Consider the following 20674-nt stretch of genomic DNA (forward strand, 5'->3'; position numbering starts at 1 on the left):
TGGACGTTCCTCAGTCTACTAAAAATGGAGCTACCATATGACCCAGCCATTCCACTCCTAGGCATCTACCCAAAGGACACAAAAACATTGATTCAAAAGAGCACCTATACACCTATGTTTATTGCAGCACTATTTATAATAGGCAAAACCTGGAAACAGCCCAAATGCCCAAAAATAGATGACTGGATCAAGAAGATGTGGTATATATACACAATGGAATACTATTCACCAATCAAAAAAATTAAACTCATGACATTCACAGCAACATGAATGGAGCTAGAAGGAATTATGCTCAGTGAAGTAAGTCAAAAGGAAAAAGAAAAAAATATCAGATGGTTTCACATATAGCAGGGATATAGGGGAACCAAATAAGACATCACGGGAAAAATAGTAACAGTAAAAGCACAACACAACAAAAACAAAGACAATTATAAATCAGAGACATCTTGCAGGAGAGGGGGAGGGAGAGGGATCAGAGGGAGGGAGGGAGGAGCACAGGGGACTGTGATGATGGTGCACGGGTGAATTGGTGGACGGAATTCTATGGGGGCTACACCTGAGGTGGGGGGGAAGCAAACATTGTTTAAAAATGAACAATGATGTAATATATATATATATATATATATATATATAAATTTTGAAAAAAGGACAAATAAAAAAAAATTGCACTAAAAAAAAAGTCTCTGCAGATTGGTCTGAGGGCGCACTGACCATTTTTACAGTTATACCATCATTATGCTTTTTTTTCCCCCTTCAATATATGTACCATATGTTTAGCACTTTATTGGTTGCTGAACATCAGTTATGCCTTGGTAAGAAATATTTGAGTTGCAGCCATAGTATATATTTTTATGTGTATGTCTCTCTTTTGCTATATATTTATATATACACACACATACATTTGCATGCATACATATATTTACATTAGCAGTGTGGGTGTATGTGTTTTGGTATAAAATATAAAGTGAAAAACAAGGATAGTGGCAAAAAGATTTGGAAACATCTGTTGAAATTTTTAGTTTTAGTTGTTTTTTTCCATACATAGGACCAGCCCTAATTCTGTGGTTACAGAAGTGGTAATATAAATGGAACTCCACAAGCCTGAGTATTTTAAACTCATAATCAATATAGAAGACTGGCAAATAAAATACGTTCTATTAACTGAACTATATTTTCATAGTTATGGAAACTCTGGCTTGGCATTTAACATGTTTAAACTACTGACATTTGTTTAGTGTGCTCTGTGAGTGATGGGGAAAGACCATTCTCAGTTTTGCCCAGAACCCAAAGGGGCATGTTGTGTGTGCATATGGATACCCCAGCACTCAGGTTCATACTCTGCCCACATAATCTTGTTACAGCTACTCCTTGGCTAGCTCTTGGCCATTGTTCATGCCTTGGGGTACACAAACCATCTCTTTGATCCAACCCTCAGAGGATGGGGTGGAGAAAAGAACCTCACAGTTCCAGGACATACGATGGGGTCCTTTGGGCAAGCAGTTCCAGACTTCAGGGAAAAGGTCAGTGTTATAAATGGGCAATGATGAGGCAGGCTCTTGCTGACACCTCCCTAGGGTCCTGCAAGGAAAGGAACAGGGTAGAGAGGGCTAGGGAATGATCAGTTAAAGCTGGAGCTCTGGTCAGTTTTCAGGCTGAAGGATGATTTGGTGATGGAAATCATCTTAATTAATTATGATATCCATTAATGTGACTAGAGTTCTTATTATGTCTCCTTTCTGTGTAATTTACATACACTATCTCATTTAATCCTTATAATAACCCAATGAGACAAGCACTGTTATTATCCCCACTTCACAGGCGTGAAAACTGAAGGATAGTCTGGTTAAATACAGTACAAAGGTAACACAGATTAAATGGTGAAAATAGGAAATGACCCATGATACCTCACTGAATCTTCTGTGGAAATTTGTAAATAACATTCTCAAAAATGCTTTTACTTATTTAAGAGTCAGAAAACACACTGTAATAATCACCACTGAGAAGTAAACTCAAAGTTTAATAAAAGGTTTATTAAAGAAGTCATTCAGAGTCATAGAACTGCAGTTTGGTCTCAGTTTTTAGTGTTAAGTTACATGCCAGGGAGCTAACCCACATGGCTCAGCAGACCTCTCCTGTCTTCCCACTGTTCCCCTCAGCAGTGTATTTCAGTGGATTCGCCTGTTCTGTTTCCCACTCTGTCTCTGGTTGTAGGGTAAATGGTTTTCAGGCTTTTCTGCCCTCCCACCATTAGGATTGGCCTGCCTGATGGGGCACCTGCAGTTGTTACATTGTTGTGTTGTTTACTTCTGTGGGCCATGGGAGGAGTATTGTAGTCACCAAGAGAACCAGAAGCAGAAGAGGCAGGAGAGAGAAGGGGAGAAAAGAAAGCCAGAGAAGCCCAGGGTGAAAACTTGCCAGGGGCCTGGAGGCTTGTGGGCCGCCTGGCCCCCCAGCATCCCTGCCTGCCGTTTACCTGTTTGCCACACTACATGTAAAGCTCAGTAAAAGCCTGAGAATGCCACCAGGGGCTCCAGGACTCTCCCTTCCCTGTCTGCTCCAAACACATATCCTGCTCTGTGCCCTTCCTGGCACTACACTGGTGAATCTTCTCATGCTCTCCACCACCAAACTGCACCCTTGGCCTACACCCCAGTCCTTCCATGCAAAAAACAAATAAAATTTAAAAAAATGATACTAGTTTTTAACATTTTCAGATAACTAAAAAAAAAAAACAACACTTTGTAACTTTCAGTTTAACTCCTTTATCTTACAAAGTCAACTGTAAGACAAACATAGGTGTTTGAGTATATGGGAAGATATAAGGGCCAAAGTTTATTTGCATCTCTTATTCTGTAGATGTGGACATGCAGTCAGGCTGTTAATGTTTCTTTTCTTCTAGCAGCTCATAAACATGACAAGGGTGAAATTGAAATGTGAACATTTCTGGAAGTTTCTTTACTTGTCACCATGAGGCTTCTATACAGTAAGCTAAGATTACTATTTTGTTGACTCCCACCTCTGAGGTGGCCCTGACGTACAGTCAGGCCAAAGGAGTCATTTCCAGCAGGATGTAGAATCCCTCTCTTTTTTCAGTATTTAGCCATTTCACATAACAACTGATAAACAATATGGTTACTTCAAAGTCTTAGGTTTATTTTACTTCCCTGCACAATTAGATTTTTCTCAGACACATAGTTTTTTTTTTTGTTTGTTTGTTTTTAAAGATTTATTTATTTATTTATACAAGCACTGGGCACAGTCAGAAGCACGGGAGGGTGAGAGAATTCACCAGAGCCAGAGCAGGGAGCAGAGCAGGCAGAAGGACCGAAGCACACTGCTGAGGGAGCAGCGGGCGGCAGGAGAGGTCCACGCACCACGCAGGACCCTCCTCAGGTGGCCAGGGCTAATTCTTATAATTTGTTGTTAGGTTACTTCCTTCACACTGCTTTCTCTTTCTTTCTTCTTCCTAATATAACCTTAAGTTCCAGTAGTGTGCTAGGTCAGTGGTTTCTAAAGTTGAGGTGCATGACAACCCCACCTAGGTTTTCTGATACATTAGATCTGGGTGTACTGCCATAATTAGCATGTCTAAGGAGTTCCTAGGTGAGGTTGAGGTTTGTGATCCAGATACCACATTTTGAAAACTCCTAGGTACTAGCTGTTGCTTAATAAATTATATTATTACAGTAGGTTATTATAAATCTATATAACAGATTACTATAAAGCAGCTTTATTAAACAGCTAAAGGGCTGAAAAATCTAACTCACCATATATTTTTGTTCTTATTCCTAACCAGTTGCTGTTCCAAAAACGTTAATTAACCTTATCACTAATGATCTGTATTACTAGGTACAAAATAATAACAGGCTTAGGTGAGGTTCTTTTATTAGATATCAGAGAATTAACAAGTGTAAAAACCAAATAAACTGTCCTTTTTTTTTTTAATGAAATAAACAAGAATTTTTTTTTTTTTTTATTTTTTACTGATCTGGTGTTTCCTCAGTCTCATTTTTTCAATATAGGTTAATTTAGCAGGAGATTGGAGCTATACAATCACATTCAATAATTATGTATTAATGTATAGTGAATTATGTCCATGGAATTTTATTATCTTCTCTTTCAAAACAAAAATATGAATGGTAACCAGAACAAAATTTAAATTCTTTTAGGAATATTAGTTTTCCTTTTGCTTTGCTTATTCTTGTTATAGTACCAGAAAAGCAGAATACTCTAGGAGAACTCTTTCTCCTGAAGGAGGAAATATGAAAAGTAATTATGTTACATGCTGCTACAGCACCATAAATGATAAAGTACAACTTGGGCAGCCCAGCAACACTGCACTGGTGCCAAGAGTTGGAAGAAATGTCTATTTTGGTGGAGAGAGTTCTAGGGAGAAGTGGCGCCCTGGCATCTGCTTCTTGCCTGCAGAATTAGTGAGGAAGGAGCTGAGAGAAGTTATGAGGCTCAGACTCTCAGTCCATGATTGACCAAAATATTATAAGTAAAATGTCCTCTTGGAAAATGGTTTCTGCAAGAGAATTTAATGAGGTATTTTTCTTTTCCTCCAAAATTATTTATTATAGTCACTTTTTTTGTTTATTTTTTAAGTGAGCAATTAAAGAAGTAGTAGGTAGGTGTTAGAATTAAATGTACACAATCACTTGCTTTATTAAATGAAATCTTTTAATTTGGATTTAACAGACAGAAATAAAGTTTATATATTTTTTTCAAGTAGATACAAGTTTATGAGTTTGAATATGGTGATTACTCAGACATTTCACAGAAAACATCTAAAATTACATTCTGTTTTAAAATATGGTAAATTGAATGACATTTAAGCCAATTATTAATATATGGTTTTCAAAGTTAAAAATTGCCTTATTGAATCTTTTCTTATTCAATTAAAAATATTTTCTCAGCAACTTACATGTTTTTTTTAAAGATTTATTTATTATGCATACAAGAACTGGGGTACAGGCCAGAGGTGCGGGGGGTGAGAGGATTCACCAGAGACAGAGTGGGGAACAGAACAGGCAGATTGACTGAAATACACTGCTGAGGGGAGCAACAGGTGAGACAGGAGAGGTCTGCTGCACCATGCAGGTAGCTCCCTGGTCTGCCAGGGATGGAACTCATGCTGCAGACTGTTGATAGCTTCGTAGTGCTGTGCTTAACCCCTTGCGCCACCAGGGAGGCCCCTTACATGTTGATTTTATTTATTTTTATTAAAAAGATTTATTTATTCATGCATACAAGAACCAGGGTACAGAGGTGCGGGAGGGTGAGAGGATTCACCAGAGACAGAGTGGGGAACAGAACAAGCAGATGGACTGAAATACACTGCTGAGGGGAGCAGCGGGCGAGACAGGAGAGGTCTGCTACGCCATGTGGGCAGCTCCCTAGCTGGCCCGGGATCAAACCCGTGCTGCAGAGGCTGCGGACAGCTTCACAGTGCTGTGCTCAACTGCCTGCACCACCAGATGAGGCCCACATGTTTATTTTAAAATGCTATCACATATTTATTGGCAAGTACATATTAAGCTCCACAAGTAACAGATATTTGGCCAGTGAAACATCCCCCTATTTTCTATAGCGGAATGCAAAGATAAGAACAAGCATTTCTTTCTGATGCAGATATTATGCTCATGGCAATCTCAGCCAGTACATGTATCTGAGGTAAATTCCTTGTGAGGGAGTTTCTCTCACTTTTCTGGAAATGTTCAGTTACTAATTAATTGGATTTCTAGTAACATTGTATTTGAGACAGATAAAAGGAATTTAGAGATACTCCTTTTAACTCAGTAATCTTTATAAAAATTGTCTTAACCTGCTTTTTTATCAGGAAATATAAGCCTAAGTATTTTATACTTGAAAATAACTAGAATATTATGTTTTTATTCTTAAAGTGAATTTATTTCTAGATTTCTATAAGAGGCAATACCAATATATGATGAAAGTTGGTTATTTGTTCAGTATTATTGTTACAGGGCAGGGAGAGGGGCACCCCAGACCCCACAAACCTGCCTGCTCTAAATAGGTTCTGCCATCTGCCGCATCAACACAAAACATGAGATTTTAATGAAAAGGAACGTTAACACAATTAGTGAACGATACAGAAAAGGCAAAAAATATAGTTTCTAAATCAAGCACCCAAAGTTACCCATCCCCTCAGGGGTAAAAGTCCACCCAAAGGTGATTGTCCCAGAGCAAAGCCGAAAAGGCTTCCGGGAGTCTAAAGCACCTTTCAGTGGGGACACACAGAAAAGGATCAGAAACAACCAGACAAGTCTGGAAGGAAAAGAGCAAAATCAAAATCAAGACGAAAACCGCCATTGTCATCTCCCCCAAGTCTTACCCACATCTGTATCAACCAGTCCACCACCAAAAGGCAAGAGCAATTTCTTCACATGTCTACTGCTCCCTGTGCCTCCTCCAGGTCTCCTTCTGGCTCTCCATCCTGCTTCCTTCCAGTCTCCTCTGCACCTTCTTCTCTTCTCTTTAGCTCCATCCTCCTTTGGGTGGGGCAGGGAACCTGGAACTTCCCCTTTTCCTGAGGACCACCCTGTTACATTATCTGTTGAATAAAATCCTCTGAGAACTTGCTTTTGTGCTCCATTGATAGAAAGATATCTCCACTTTATCCATGATTATAATATGTGGAACAAGTGTGAGGATGTTTTTGCGAAAGTGTTCATTGCCAAGATTCTATCTTGCTATATAATTTATTCTTCTATTTCTTTTAGAAATTATGAATCCTCATGTAGCCTTATAAAAAGTCACACATTTGAAGCAGTTACAAACCACTTAATCATCAGAGAGGAGACAAGTAGTGACAGAATGATATTTTGTTAGGAAACTGCTAGTGATTCTTACTTGCCTCTCAGAGTGAAACGGATTTCCCTAGACAATCCTTATTCTATTTCCCTGAGCTTTGGGAGTGACAGTACAAGCAGAAAGGTGTCTGCCAGAGAGAAACCCTGGGCTCTGTTCTTTTTCCTGATATTGTATCTGCAAGTGTTTGCTTTCAGGGACTCTGGCAGTGACTTGAATGTTTACATTGTTAATGCTTTGAGCACAAGTAATGGCAGATTAAAATATGACTAACAGAAACAAAAGTTTTATTGATAAGAATCAACCATTGATGACAGAAGACAAGGGGGTAGTAGATAAGGCTGCAGGGGGAAGGATAATAGGGTCAAAGAAAAGGAAAAAGGAAGGTAATGTTATCCTTACAAAAAGGGCTTGATGCCAATGGAGTATGATAGAAAATCATAGGTTCTTGAGAGGTGGGTGTGGTGTGATAACATACCTATGAATAGGTGTGAGCCCTAAATCATCAAAGAAAAGAAGGGGTGCTGGCTTAATGGTAAGGTCATAATCCCTGAGATCCTTTGTGATCTCATTTCTCTCATAATTAGAAATCTAGTAAGATGAGTAATAAATGTGGTATTTATGGTTCAGAGTGTATTTTGCATTTACATGGAAAAGTGAAAGGCAGTGAAACTGAGTTTTTGTATAATTATATCACTTGAATGAAAAAGTGCTCTGCATTCATATGCTGAAATATGTTGTGCTTAAGTAGTTTGTTTAGTTTTAACTCGAGAATCCAAAGTTCTCTTTGAATTTGTCAGGCTTTTACTTTCGTTATCCTTAAAATTCTTAATGTGTTTTAACTTTCTAATGGCAATCTTTGCTCATACGTGTTCCCTGGTATTTGTATGCCTTTGAATGTCTGAACACTGTGAATTACCTTGGGTTTATTGTTTACTTTGTCTATGACATAAGGGAGGGATAATTTTACTAAGAAAATTCATTGTATGAAGTCTTAGTCTGCTTACTTTTAGGACACTACAAATTATTTTCAAGATACAAAAAGCAACACTTTACAGACAGTGCTTGTGCTAATGATAAATGATTCCCGTTAATGATGTTAAAGTGTGAATGCCTTTTCAACATAAACCGTAAAGACTCCTGATGCTGTGAATTCCTTTTTTTTTTGGATCATTGGCAGTGTTTCTGAATTTGTTAATATAAAACATTTTTAATAGTCTCTCATTTAGTCTTTGCAGATGAACACCTACTTCATTAATATTTTGCAAGTAGCATTGTTACAGGGCAAGGTGAGGGGCATCCTGGTTTCCCCAAATCTGCCTGCTCTAAAGAGGTTCTGCCATTCTGTGCATCAAGACAGAACGTACTCTAGTACGTAAGACTTTTAATGGAAAGGAACTTTAATACAATTAGTGTGCAATAAAGAGAAGGAAAAGAATATAGTCTTCAAATAAAGCACCCAAAGTTACCCATGCCTTTGTCCAGCCAAAGCAGGACCGCTGAGACCCATAAGCCTGTCACAAGTCTAAGGCACCTCCTGGTGGGGACCCATAGGAAAGAGACAGAAGACATCAGACAAGTCTAGAAGAAAAAGAACAAATTCAAAATGAAGATAAATGCTGCCATTGTTAGCCTCCCTATGGATCTCTCACCCATGTCTGTTTTAAGTGTTTCTGTTCCCTGTTTCCCAAGTCTCTGATACAAGTCCAAGGCCAAGAAGCAAGCACAGGTTCTTCACATGTCTTTCTGCTCCATGTGCCTCTGCGGGGTCTCCTTTTCACTCCCTGTCCTTCTATGCTCCCTTCCCCAGTGTCCTCTCCAGCTTCTCCTTCTTCCTGCTCAGCAACAACTTCCCCTTGGGTGGGCAGGAAACCTGAAACCTTGCCTTTTCCTGGGGACCACCCTGATATACCATAGATCATAAATAGTTATTAACATGTATTTTGGATTGCTAAGTAAATTATAACGTTGACCATAAACAAGACTATGGTCAAAAAACAAAGTATTAGAGTCTGTAGATATTATTTTGTAATAATTCAAACTTTGTGAAATATTTCAAGTAAGATTTATTTCAAATATATATTTTCATGGTATTTTTCTGATTTGGATATTGTATTACCACTTGATAAGACAATGTCATTTTCCTTAGGAAGTACACTGCCAAGTGTGCACGAGCAGGGACTTTATGCTTGGAACTTGAAGTGATTCACAAATCACACACACACACAAACAAATAAAAAAAAACATAAATGTGCATTCTATATATAAATATTTATTTTATAAAGACATAGGTATACACACATGGAGAAAGCAAGAGAATTAGAATAAAATAAAAAAAAATGGAAATTCTCTGTGAAGAGAATATTAGTATACCTTATTCCTACAGGTTTTCTGTAAGGCTGAAATTATTTCCAAATAATAAAAACATATATCTACATTGATGGTGAAATAGAAACTCTTATAATCCTTTAAAAGAGATTTTTTTAAATAAATAAATCTCTTTTTTTTAAGATTTATTTATTTATTTATTCAAGCACTGGGTACAGTCAGAAGCATGGGAGGGTGAGAGAATTCACCAGAGCCAGAGCGGGGAACAGAACAGGCAGACTGATAAAATACACTACTGAGGGGAGCAGCGGGCCCAGCAGGAGAGGTCTGTCGCTCCATATGGGACCCTCACTGGCTGGCCAGGGATCAAACCTGTGCTGCAGAGGCTGCGGGCAGCTTCGCAGCCCAGCGCTCAACGGCTGCTTCACCAGGGGAGGCCCTAAAAGAGATTTTTTTATAACATAAAATAAAAGCCTTGAAACAATCATTATTTGAATTATTAATTCCACATCTATAAATATAGATTAAGGAAATAATCATTTTTATGTGCAAAGATATACTGTAAGAGTTTTCATCACTGAATTTATTATAGCAAAGATATTTTATAGCAAGATATTTGCAATCTCATACATATACAAAAGAAGATTGACTTTCTAATTAGAATGTATGTTTGTATTATGTAGTCTTTAAAATTTATGTTCCATGTAAAAAATATTATTTTGGAAAATGTTCCATTATTATAAATGAAAACAATTTAGTTATAAATCAATATATGTTATAAAGCCTTTTTTTAAAAGATTTATTTATGCATACAAGAACTGGGGTACAGGCCAGAGGTGTGGAGGATGAGAGGATTCACCGGAGACTGAGTGGGGAGCAGAACAGGCAGATTGACTGAAATACACTGTGAGGGGAGCAGCAGGCGAGACAGGAGAGGTCTGATGAGCCATGTGGGTCACCTCCCTGGCTGGCTGGGGATTGAAATTGTGCTGTAGAAGCTGTGGATAGCTTCATAGCACTGTGCTTAACACCTTGCACCACCAGGGTGGCCCAAGGCCTTTTTTGTTGTGGTAAAATACATGTAACAGAACTTATCATCTTAATTGTTTTTTAAGTATACAGTTCAGTTGTATAAACTGCAAAAATCATAATGTGCAAAAATCACAACCATCTATCTCATTTGCTCTTTTCATCTTGTATAAATTTAACTCTGCACCCATTAAGGATTTCCTTTCCATTTCCCTCTCCCTAGTTCCTGGAATCTAACATTCAACATTTAGTCTTTAGGTTTGGCTACACTAAGTATTACAGGGCAGGGTGAGGGGAACCCCAGAATCTCCAAATCTGTGCACTCTAAATAGGTTCTGCCATTCACTGCATGGAGACAAAACATATTCTAGTGCAGAAGATCTTTAATGGAAAGGAACTTTAATACAATTACTGTGCAACAAAGACAAGGAATTTAGTTTCCAAATCTAGTATCTGAAGTTCCCCATGCCCTCCTGGGTAAATGCCCAGCCAAGCAGAGTTGGCCCAAAGCAGGGCCACTGAGGCCCGAGAGCCTGCCACAAGTCTAGGGCACCTTCTGGTGGGGACCCCTAGGAAAGGGTCAGAAACAGCCAGACAAGTCTGGGAGAAAAGGAGCCAAATCAAAATGAAGATAAAAGCTGCCATTGTTAACCAGCCCACAGATCTCTCATCCACATCTGTTTCAATCAGTCCAAGACCAAAATACAAGTGCTACTTTTTCACGTCTCTCTGCTCCATGTGCCTCCTCTAGGTCTCCTGACTCTCCATCGTTCTTCCTACCCCAGGCTCTTCTTAGCTCCTTTCCCTGCTCAACTACATCCTCCCTTGGGTGGGGCAAGAAATCTGAAACCTCCCCTTTCCCTCGGGACCTCTTGTTACATAAGCATCTCTTATAAATGTAATTATTCAGTGTTTGTTTGCCTTTCTGTTCCTAGCTTATTTCATTTAACATCATGTCTTCAAGATTGATCCATGTTGATCATATTGATATGTACAGTTTCCTTCCTTTCCAATGGTAAAATAGTACACCACATTTTATTTATGCATTTATTGCTGCTAGACATTGGGATTGCTCCCATTTTTAGGCTGTTAGCAATGCTGCTGAGGAGATGGTGAATATAATGCTTTTCATGTGAAATATTTTCTGTTCATTGAAATGAAACTACAAAGGCATACAATAAAATGTTACTAGTCGTTTTCCTAAATAGTGATGTAGTGATAATTTAGTTACGTTTTATTAGTTAGTTCATGCTTTTCAGTTTTTCTTAATGGAACATATGCTAATTTTGAGTGAAAAAAGTTACATTTAGTGTGATAGCTTTCTAGTCAAAATATTTTAGGTAGTCAGAAAGTTAAAATCACACAACACAATTTGGAAAACCTCTTGGCCATAATAACCTAAGTCATAAATTGAAATAATTACCTTCAAAATTCAATAAAGTAATCACTCTCTCAGGGAAATATCATACCCTTTATAAAAATGGTGCTGACACTGTTAGTATGTGTGACTGATTTTGGTTAGTTTTCTCAAAATATGTTCCAGAGACCACCAGATATTGTAAATCACCTGGAATGACTGTAAATAAAATATTTTAAATAAAAGTCTCTGTAGTTAAAGTCAGTAAATATGCCTTTTTATAAATCTCTCTAAGTTGTTCTTACTTAAAGTCATGCTATAATTAAATTGATGCAGCAAGGACTGGAGGTAAAACAAAGTGAACAGGGCATCCCCGGTGGCGCAGCGGTTGAGTGCTGGGCTGAGAAGCTGCCCGCAGTCTCTGCAGCACTGGTTCAATCCCCAGCCATTGGCGAGGGTCCCGCATGGTGCGCAGACCTCTCCTGCCGGCACTGCTCCCCTCAGCAGTGTATTTTGGTCCTCCTGCCTGTTCTGCTTCCAGCTCTGGCTCTGGTGATTTTTCTCACCCTCCTGCACTTCTGACTGTACCCAGTGCTTGTATAAATAAATAAATAAATCTTTAAAAAAAAAAAACCAAAAAACAGTGAACAGTATTTAATAATCTGCTCTATAAAGGAATCACAATTCTTAGCTAGAACGTAACCATTATTTTAAAATATGCATTTTTTGGGCCTCCCTGGTGGCACAAGGGGGTAAGTACCACACTATCAAGCAATCCGTAGCCTCTACAGCAACAGTTCGATCCCCGGCTGGCCAGTGAACAACCCACATGGTGAAGCAGACCTCTCCTGTCTCGCCCACTGTTCCCCTCAGCAGTGTATTTCAGTCAATCTGCCTGTTGTACTCCCCACTCTGTCTCTGGTGAATCCTCTCACCCTCCTGCATCTCTGGCCTGTACCCAGCTCTTGTATGCATAAGTAAATAAAAATATGCATTTCTAAAAAAATTAAGCTATATGTTTTGAAGGGCTTCTTTGTTTAAAGTGATGCACTCCTTTATTTTCTATGTTTGACAGCCTTTTAAGACGTTTTTTTCCTTTGCCTCATCATTAGATGGCTTTGTGTTTTATATAGACGAATGTAGATTAGTTTTATATTGAATTCATGATACAGAATGCCCCAGAAACAACAGGAGAAAAAGCCTATAAATAAAGATACTAAGGATAAACTACCTACTAAGAAAGATAAGCTATCTACTTATATGTTGGGAGCCTTGGTCAATTTACATTTGTGTATATTCTGTGTGTCTATCATATATTAGTCTTATTCCTTCCAGAAGTAACAGTTTGAAGAATTTCTTCTAGAAATGCTTGCTCTGTAAATGAGTGCCTAAAACAATGATGATTTGGGATCTCTCACAATTTGCATATGGAGCTTATTAACAAGCACTTTTAGGATAGGATTGCTTCCTAATTTTTAAGTGAAAAAATACTCTCTATATTATAGTTTTCTTTATTTTTTAATTTCAGATTTTGTTGATGGACCTATACACCACAAGGCCTTACTTATATCAGTGACTGTCTGTAGTTTGCTATTGGTTCTTATCATTTTATTCTGTTACTTCAGGTAAGTTGCAAACATGTAGATGTAAAGTGTTAAGTTTATGATAACTTCTTAATTCAACTATTCTACCTGCTGACATTTTCCACCACAGCTTTCTTTGACCTAATTAGAATCTTTGATTTCAATGATAATACCAATTGCTATTTATATGCATTTGTTCTAATGAAGTTATGTATAGATACCTACTTCATTTAGCTACAGATATCAAAATCACCCAAATAAGTTCCATCCTAAAAAAATGAGGGCAATTGGAGAATTCAGGAACTCAGTTGCTCCTGAGGTTTGATTCATGCCTGAGAAATGACTGTGTAAAACTTAGAATCTCTTTATAATTCCTTTTTTCATGAGCTTAGAATTTCCCCTATGTATTGAAAGATTGTATGTATTGAAAGATTGTATTGAAAGATTGTAAAGATTTTTTATAGATTAATTAGCAAGATAAAATAAGTTCTTACTATATTAAATGAAGGTAGTTATAAAATTATTTTTAATCATTTAAAAATTTCCTAGTTTGTAAAATATAAATTCTTACCATTTGCCTTTTGTGATACTATTTATGACATTCTTCTGCAAATGGAAGATGATTGAAATAAATCATGCATTTCTAGTTTGAGGCTATTAGTCTACAAAAACCATTTAAAATTAAGATCGAGGGCCTCCCTGGTGGCGCAGCGGTTGAGCGCTGGGTTGCGAAGCTGTCCACAGCCTCTGCAGCGCCAGTTCGATCCCTGGCTGCTCCCCGGCCACAGGAGGAGGGTCCCACATGACGTGCAGACCTCTCCTGCTGCCTGCTGCTCCCCTCAGCAGTGAACTTTGGTCCTTCTGCCTTCTCTGCTTCCTGCTCTGGCTCTGGTGAATTCTCTCACCCTCCCGCGCTTCTGACTGTATCCAGTGCTTGTATAAATAAATAAATAAATCTTAAAAAAAAAAAAAAAGAACGATGATGTAAAAAATTAAAAAAAATATATATAAAAGAAAGGAATAGAGAAGAAAAATGGTAAATGGTTCGGACTATATAAAAACTCATAATTTACTTTGAAAAATAGGTAAGCAAAATAATTATGATTTGTATGTTGGAAATTATAACTAAGCACGATGAATGCTAGACATTTAGCTTACATTGTATTTATGTGCTAAAATAAAATCTGGTGTGATTACTGTTTTCTCTGCTGTTTTTCCCTACTCATTTTAATTCAGTGTCTAAAATGATCTTTATGCATCTTTAGGTATAAAAGACAAGAAACCAGACCTCGTTACAGCATTGGGTTAGAACAGGATGAAACATACATCCCTCCTGGAGAGTCCCTGAGAGACTTGATTGAGCAATCCCAAAGCTCAGGAAGTGGATCAGGCCTCCCTCTGCTGGTATGAGAAAAACATCTTTTGAATTGAAAGGAGGTATCTTCTGAGATAAATTGTCAATAAATACAGGTTTCATTTTACTGCGGTGGACAGCGAACAAAGAGAAAGTGCTGTGCAGTACAGTCAGATAGTAGATCTCAGATAAAGGATTCTGATAACATTTTGACATGTTGGGATAAGCTGATTGTTTTCTAATGTTTAAGTATATGGTTACAATGCAGACCCTCAGATGTTCTGGTAAAATCACATTACAAAACTTTAAACAGGGTAGCTTCCCCCTGTTTTCAGTAAGGATAGTATTACTGCATTTTCATATTACTTTTGAAGACAAAGTATTACAACCAGTGAAGATCTGAATCCTTCTACAGGAAAGGAGACTTCTTTTCAAATGGATGGTGTGTATTTCAGGGTGAAAGGACATCCTGAATTTCCATTCAGGAGATGTTTCATTTTCTGATGGTCAGCACTCCCAAACCTGAAAAAAAATACATACTGACTCCAAGACACTTGCTTAGTGAAAAAAGTGTTTGCTCTTTTATGGACCATGCAGAAAGATTGTTGGATCTGAGATGAAAGCAGCAATTTTAATAAGAACTATTTTCCTTAGTAGTATCTTCAATTGATTTTCCTAATTTTGTAGTCTTTGATATCTTGTTTGCTTATTTCCTTTAGTTACATTCTACTTAGTACTGAAAAGTAACATTTTTCTTGAATCTCAAGACATGAATTCATTTTATAACATTTTTAATTGATAAAAACTAGTATATGTCTAAAATATACAAATTAAAGAGTTTAGAAATTATGTATGTATCTATGAAACCATCACCACAGTCTATGCCACGTCCATGCCCATTACCCCCCAAAGTTCCTTTTGTCCTCTTTAGCTAGCTATTACTGTATTTTAACAATAAGAACACTGAACATGAGATCTGATCTAAGGGAATTTTCAAGAATAAAATATGCTTTTGTTCAACTGTAGGCACTGTGCTGTACAGTAGATATCTTGGAGTTATTTGTCTTGCATAAATGGAACTTTGTGCTCTTTGGCTGATACCTCCCTTGAGGTCATAGACCAGACAGTAAACAATTTGTGACATCATCCCTGCCAAAGCTCTGCTATTTAGGATTATTTTTAATGTATTAAATTCTTACTAGCAAATTACTTGATTATTTATTCTTATAATTTAATTAATAAGTAGCAACTACAACTTTCATGTTTAAAAAGCTGTACTGTTACACTTTTTTAAAAAAGCAAAGTACAAATATTAAAATCCCCTTGGTATTAAGTCAGATGCCTGTGCTCTTGGAATTGGCACCTCTGTTTTTTCCTCTTTCTAACCCACATCTATCATAACTGAGGACTGTCTCTCTAAAATATTTGACCTTACTGTGTTACCTCCCTGGATAGGCCATTGCAGTGTTCCTTACTATTCATGGATCTTTTCTTAGTGGCTGTGCACACATCTAAGTGCAGTCTTCCTGCCCAGCTTTCCTCTCCCCACCTGCTTCCTGAGCATCAGCCTTGAGAAATTGTTTCAGAAATATGAGTGACTGCACACTATATTTTAGTGAATGCAATGGCTTTCTGGAGAGTGCCTCACACTTAGGGCTCATGGCCTGTTATCACACACTTTCTATCCATGACAGTTTACCTCAGACTAAGCCTATCTGTCTTTTGTTTGTAACTTTTGCTTATAGTACCAATGTAGCAGTTTAAATTATAGCATTATAATTGGTTGTAGTGTATCTGTGTCTACATTGAGGTGGACTCACCTCCTTCAGAGTGGAACTACATGCATTCCTGGTAGGGTACCTGAATGACTCCAGGGATTGTTCAATAATTTGTTTCAATTACAACTTTTAATATCTATAAAATTACTATTATTTCTATATTAGGTAATATAGAGGCCAAAATAAAAATAGCCATCAGCTTATACCATCTAATGATGTAGAGCAGCCAGATTCCAGATTCCTATCCTGGCCAAACAATGGTCTTAACAATATGATCTCATTTCATGCTCATTGCAATGCTGTGAGGTGGGACTGGAACTGTATGCCTGTATATCAGAGGACCTGGACGCAGCAGGCGAACTAGCTGGTGTACTAATAAGCCAGAATTCAGTGCAGATGCTCTGCCTTAGATTTTGTGCCACAGCATTTATGAAATGTTAACTAAGTGGTAATTAAATAAAACAAAGAAATGTGTTTCATAGGGGCTACATGGGAAGAAGGATTATATAAAACACTAAACAAAAAGTTACAGTATTATAGATTTCAGATCTTGTTTTAAGATTTGATTTTTAGGGCTTCCCCTGGTGGTGCAGGCAGTTGAGCAAAGTGCTCTAAAGCTGTCCGCATGCAGCCTCTGCAGCAGCAGTTTAATCTGGGCCGGCTGGCGAGAATCCCACATGGCAGGGCAGACCTCTCCTGTCTCGCCCGCTGCTCCCCTCAGTAGTGTATTTCAGTCAGTCTGCCTGTTCTGTTCCCCGCTTTGTCTCTGGTGAATCCTCTCACCCTCCCACACATCTGGTCTGTACCCTAGTTCTTGTATGCATGAATAAATAAATCTTTAAAAAAATTTTTTTTAAAATTTGATTTTTAAGTTTAAAATGCAGAAGTATGTGATATTTTCTCCAAATATTATCTATCCTGCCTTAATACTGATTTGTTATTTATTTCATTAACATCAGGGAAAAATTCATGTCGTGTGTGTATGTGTGTGTGTGTGTGTGAGAGCATACACATACTTGGACCTCCTGTTTACTAAGTGACTTTAAATATAAATTCTTCAAGGAAGGACTATCATAGGATGGTGGTAAAAATTAAGATAGTGTGTGTCTTCTTTTATATTTTATATATACATATATATCTTATAAACAGGTTTATATAGCTAAATATTAATAGATATCTATATATATATGAACAATATATGGCATATTTATTTATACTCTATTTACCTAACCTTGAAAAAGGAGCAAAAGATCACATAAAAGATCTTGTGAATATTCTTATTTAACATTAAACCACTCAAGTGAGGAATCATATGAAAAATCTTTCCAGTGTACTAGTAACTCAACCTATTAAGCAAATTATTTTAAATAGCATATTTGCATGTCTGTGTGTGTGTGTGTAGGGGGGCTGATTTAGGGACACAGAGAAAGGGCAGCACATTTTTCACCGCTGCATGTTTTCCTATATCCATATATATACCTGGACCCACATTAGAGACTGGTGGATATATGATTACTAGATAAGATGGCATTTCTTGAATAACAGTAACTCCTTATAAATCCTTATACCTGCAGTTATACCCAGTTTACATGAAATGATTCTTTTCCTTTTGGAATCACAGTTACAGTGATTGTATCTTAGAGGCATTTCATTTATACATTCAAACTTTCAAAAGAGTTATAAAAGAATAAAATATAGCGTGAATGTTTAGGCATGATAGAAAGACCAGAAACATTTGCTAATTCAAGTAAAATTCAAGTCACATAGTTTTAAAACACTTGAGGTTATGTTTTCAGGTCTTTAGATGTTAGAATAAATCTCAAAATAGGCATATATTTTAAATTTCTAACTATAATTTAGGGACACTTTATCTTTGAGATAAGTTTTTCTTCTGTTGAGTATTGTCAATACCCTCAGGATTTTAATCAACTTATAAGAAGATATATTATCATTAGAAAAGAAGTTGATGCAAAGCTGTTTATATTAGGAAATGTTCCATAGATTTACACAACCAATGCTTTGCAGCATCTGTAAATAAATATACATTTTTAAAAATAAATATAGAGGGAGGGAGGGGAAAAATAGAGAACAGGGGTGAGGAGAGCAGGGTGTGATGTGGTGGAAGACTGTGGGCACAATGGCTGTGGGAAAACCGTGGTGACTGTACCTGAGGGGAGAAATCCTTATGCTGTGAAAAAATAATATATTTTAAAATATGTGTTATTAGAAAATAGAAATATTGGTGGAAATGTGATAAATTGGGATCTTTTACCTTAAGAAGACTGGAAATGTATGAAGCACAACCCAGGAGTTCAAAGGTGAATAATTTCGACTGAACTGAATAAAGTCAAGTATGGACAAAATAAAAATATAAATAAATAAATAAATAAATATGGGAAGCTTACTCTCAAGTTATTAAGTTAACTCCTTGGAGATTTGGCTCTCAAATGCTTGGTAGTCTTGATGGTTCTGTTCCCTCACTGGGGAATGGAAATGGACAGACATTTCCTTCTTTAACATGTTTGGTTCCTGTGGGGAGGCGGGAGGCAGGCTCATTGTACTTGCACTTGCTTCCTAATTCCTGTGGGCTGAGTGGCTTGATGGTCTGTCAGAGTGTTTTTATTTTTCAATACTTGCTTTAGAAAATTAAAAAAAAAAAAAAACAGAAGTTTATCTTTCTCCCAAAGCTTTCAATCTGGTAATAGTGCCATTCATGGACCAACAATGTATAGTATTGTCTTTTTAATGTCTGTAATCATCCATTATACAAAATCAGACTCCATCTTAGCTGGTAGACATATGTTGCAGGCAGAATATTGGCACCCACAAATCCTAATACCTAGAGTCTGTGTTGACAAAGGGAATTAAGGTTGTCAATCAGCTGACTTTGAGATAAGATACAAAAATGAAACAATTGAAGTTTACTTGATGCAAAGCATGTCTGCAAATAGTCTGTTCCAGTTTTCTGATAAACTTTGTATTTGTGGTAGGGTCTGTGTATATGTCTCCCAAACTCTGTAAATAGTCATTGATCTTTAGCCTTTTCAGTAAAAAGTCCTTAAAATATTTTATTATAAGCACAAATAGTGTGAAAATAACTTCAAAGATGTGTAAACTCTATGCGATTTAATTCTCATGTTTTCTTTCTCTAACTGTTCAGTGTTTTCTTAGCTTAGCTTTCTCTTCAGTTCTTAGCTGTTTCATCTTTCTACTACTTTCTATGTTTCATGGTGACAATTAACTTTTTCACTTCAGAATATAATTTTCAATATTTTCCGTATGATTGTTTATTTTTCATCCTATTGTTGTTTCTTTTCATATTTCCTGTAGTGTTTCCGAGCATTTTCTCTCTGAAAATCCTGATGTCTGTAATATGAATGTTAAGTCTCTTTGGATTGTTTCTACTAACTCTCACTTCTAGTGACTTTCTTTTCCTCTTAAGGGATTTATTCTCTGGTATCCTTATTCCTGTCTCCCTCTGTTTTCTTTCTCTCCTTTTTCTCTCCATCCCCCACCTGGGGATTTCCTTTATTTCCTTGTGTGCCCAACAATGCATTATTTATTTTTTTTTATTTCTTATATTCTTACTCATGATTAAGCTGTATAATTTTAAGAGTTTCCCCACAGTATCTAAAATCTCACCATAGTGGTGGAAAGAAAAGTATTCTGCAAATAATAATCCTCCAGAGAAAAATGTGATTCATTGTAGCTGGGAGCTGAGGTATGCTCCCTTCTCAGTGCAAACTTAGTATCCTGTTGCTATGTACACTAATAGTCTCAGCTTAATGCTGAAGTTCTAGATTCAGTTTCTCCAGCATTGGCAGTCAGTGTTTAGATTCTGGATATCAGTGTTGGTGTTATTCTTTGCTCAGATAGCAAGCTGACTTGCTCTCTGATGACTTTATCATTGCTTGCTGTGGTTTCAACTCTCCCCTCCCTCCTTTTCTGCTCTCCCTCTTTTCCTTTGCCCTTTCTTTCTTTTTTTTCTTCCCTCCTTACCCCCTTTCTTCCTCCTTCCCTGCCTTTCCTTTCTTAAGCATGAATAAATAAATCTAATATATATATAAAAAAAAGAACCGGGGTACAGGCCAGATGCACAGGAGGGTGAGAGGATTCACTAGCGACAGAGTGGGGAACAGAGCATGCAGACTGACTGAAATACACTGCTGAGGGGAACAGTGGTCAAGACAGGAGAGGTCTGCCGCACCATGTGGGATTCTCGCCGCAGGCTGGGATAGAACACGTGCGCTGCAGAGGCTGCGGACAGCATCACAGCGCTGCGTTCAACCGCCTGTGCCACCAGGGGACGCCCTGGAGATTATCTTTATTTCTTTGTGTACCCCGCAATACCTTTTTTGTTTCTATAATCACTTGTATACTGCAGAAGTCCTTTCATACCATCCGGTATCACACT

The 20674-nt window shown here is 37.4% G+C and overlaps 1 protein-coding gene across 16 annotated transcripts in view; it reads left to right on the forward strand.

Annotated features, from left to right (window-relative positions):
• Nucleotides 1-20674, forward strand: part of BMPR1B (bone morphogenetic protein receptor type 1B) — a 461568-nt gene that overhangs the window by 421476 nt on the left and 19418 nt on the right. For all 16 annotated transcript variants that reach the window (XM_054687904.1, XM_037530641.2, XM_054687894.1 and 13 more), the window contains 2 exons: nucleotides 13074-13170; nucleotides 14394-14532. In XM_054687904.1, coding sequence (XP_054543879.1) covers nucleotides 13074-13170; nucleotides 14394-14532 — 236 coding nt within the window. The remainder of the gene's footprint in view (nucleotides 1-13073; nucleotides 13171-14393; nucleotides 14533-20674) is intronic.

This window comes from Talpa occidentalis, unplaced genomic scaffold (genome assembly GCF_014898055.3).
Source record: "Talpa occidentalis isolate TD23 unplaced genomic scaffold, MPIMG_talOcc4v2.1 talOcc4.6, whole genome shotgun sequence".
Taxonomy (NCBI): domain Eukaryota; kingdom Metazoa; phylum Chordata; class Mammalia; order Eulipotyphla; family Talpidae; genus Talpa; species Talpa occidentalis.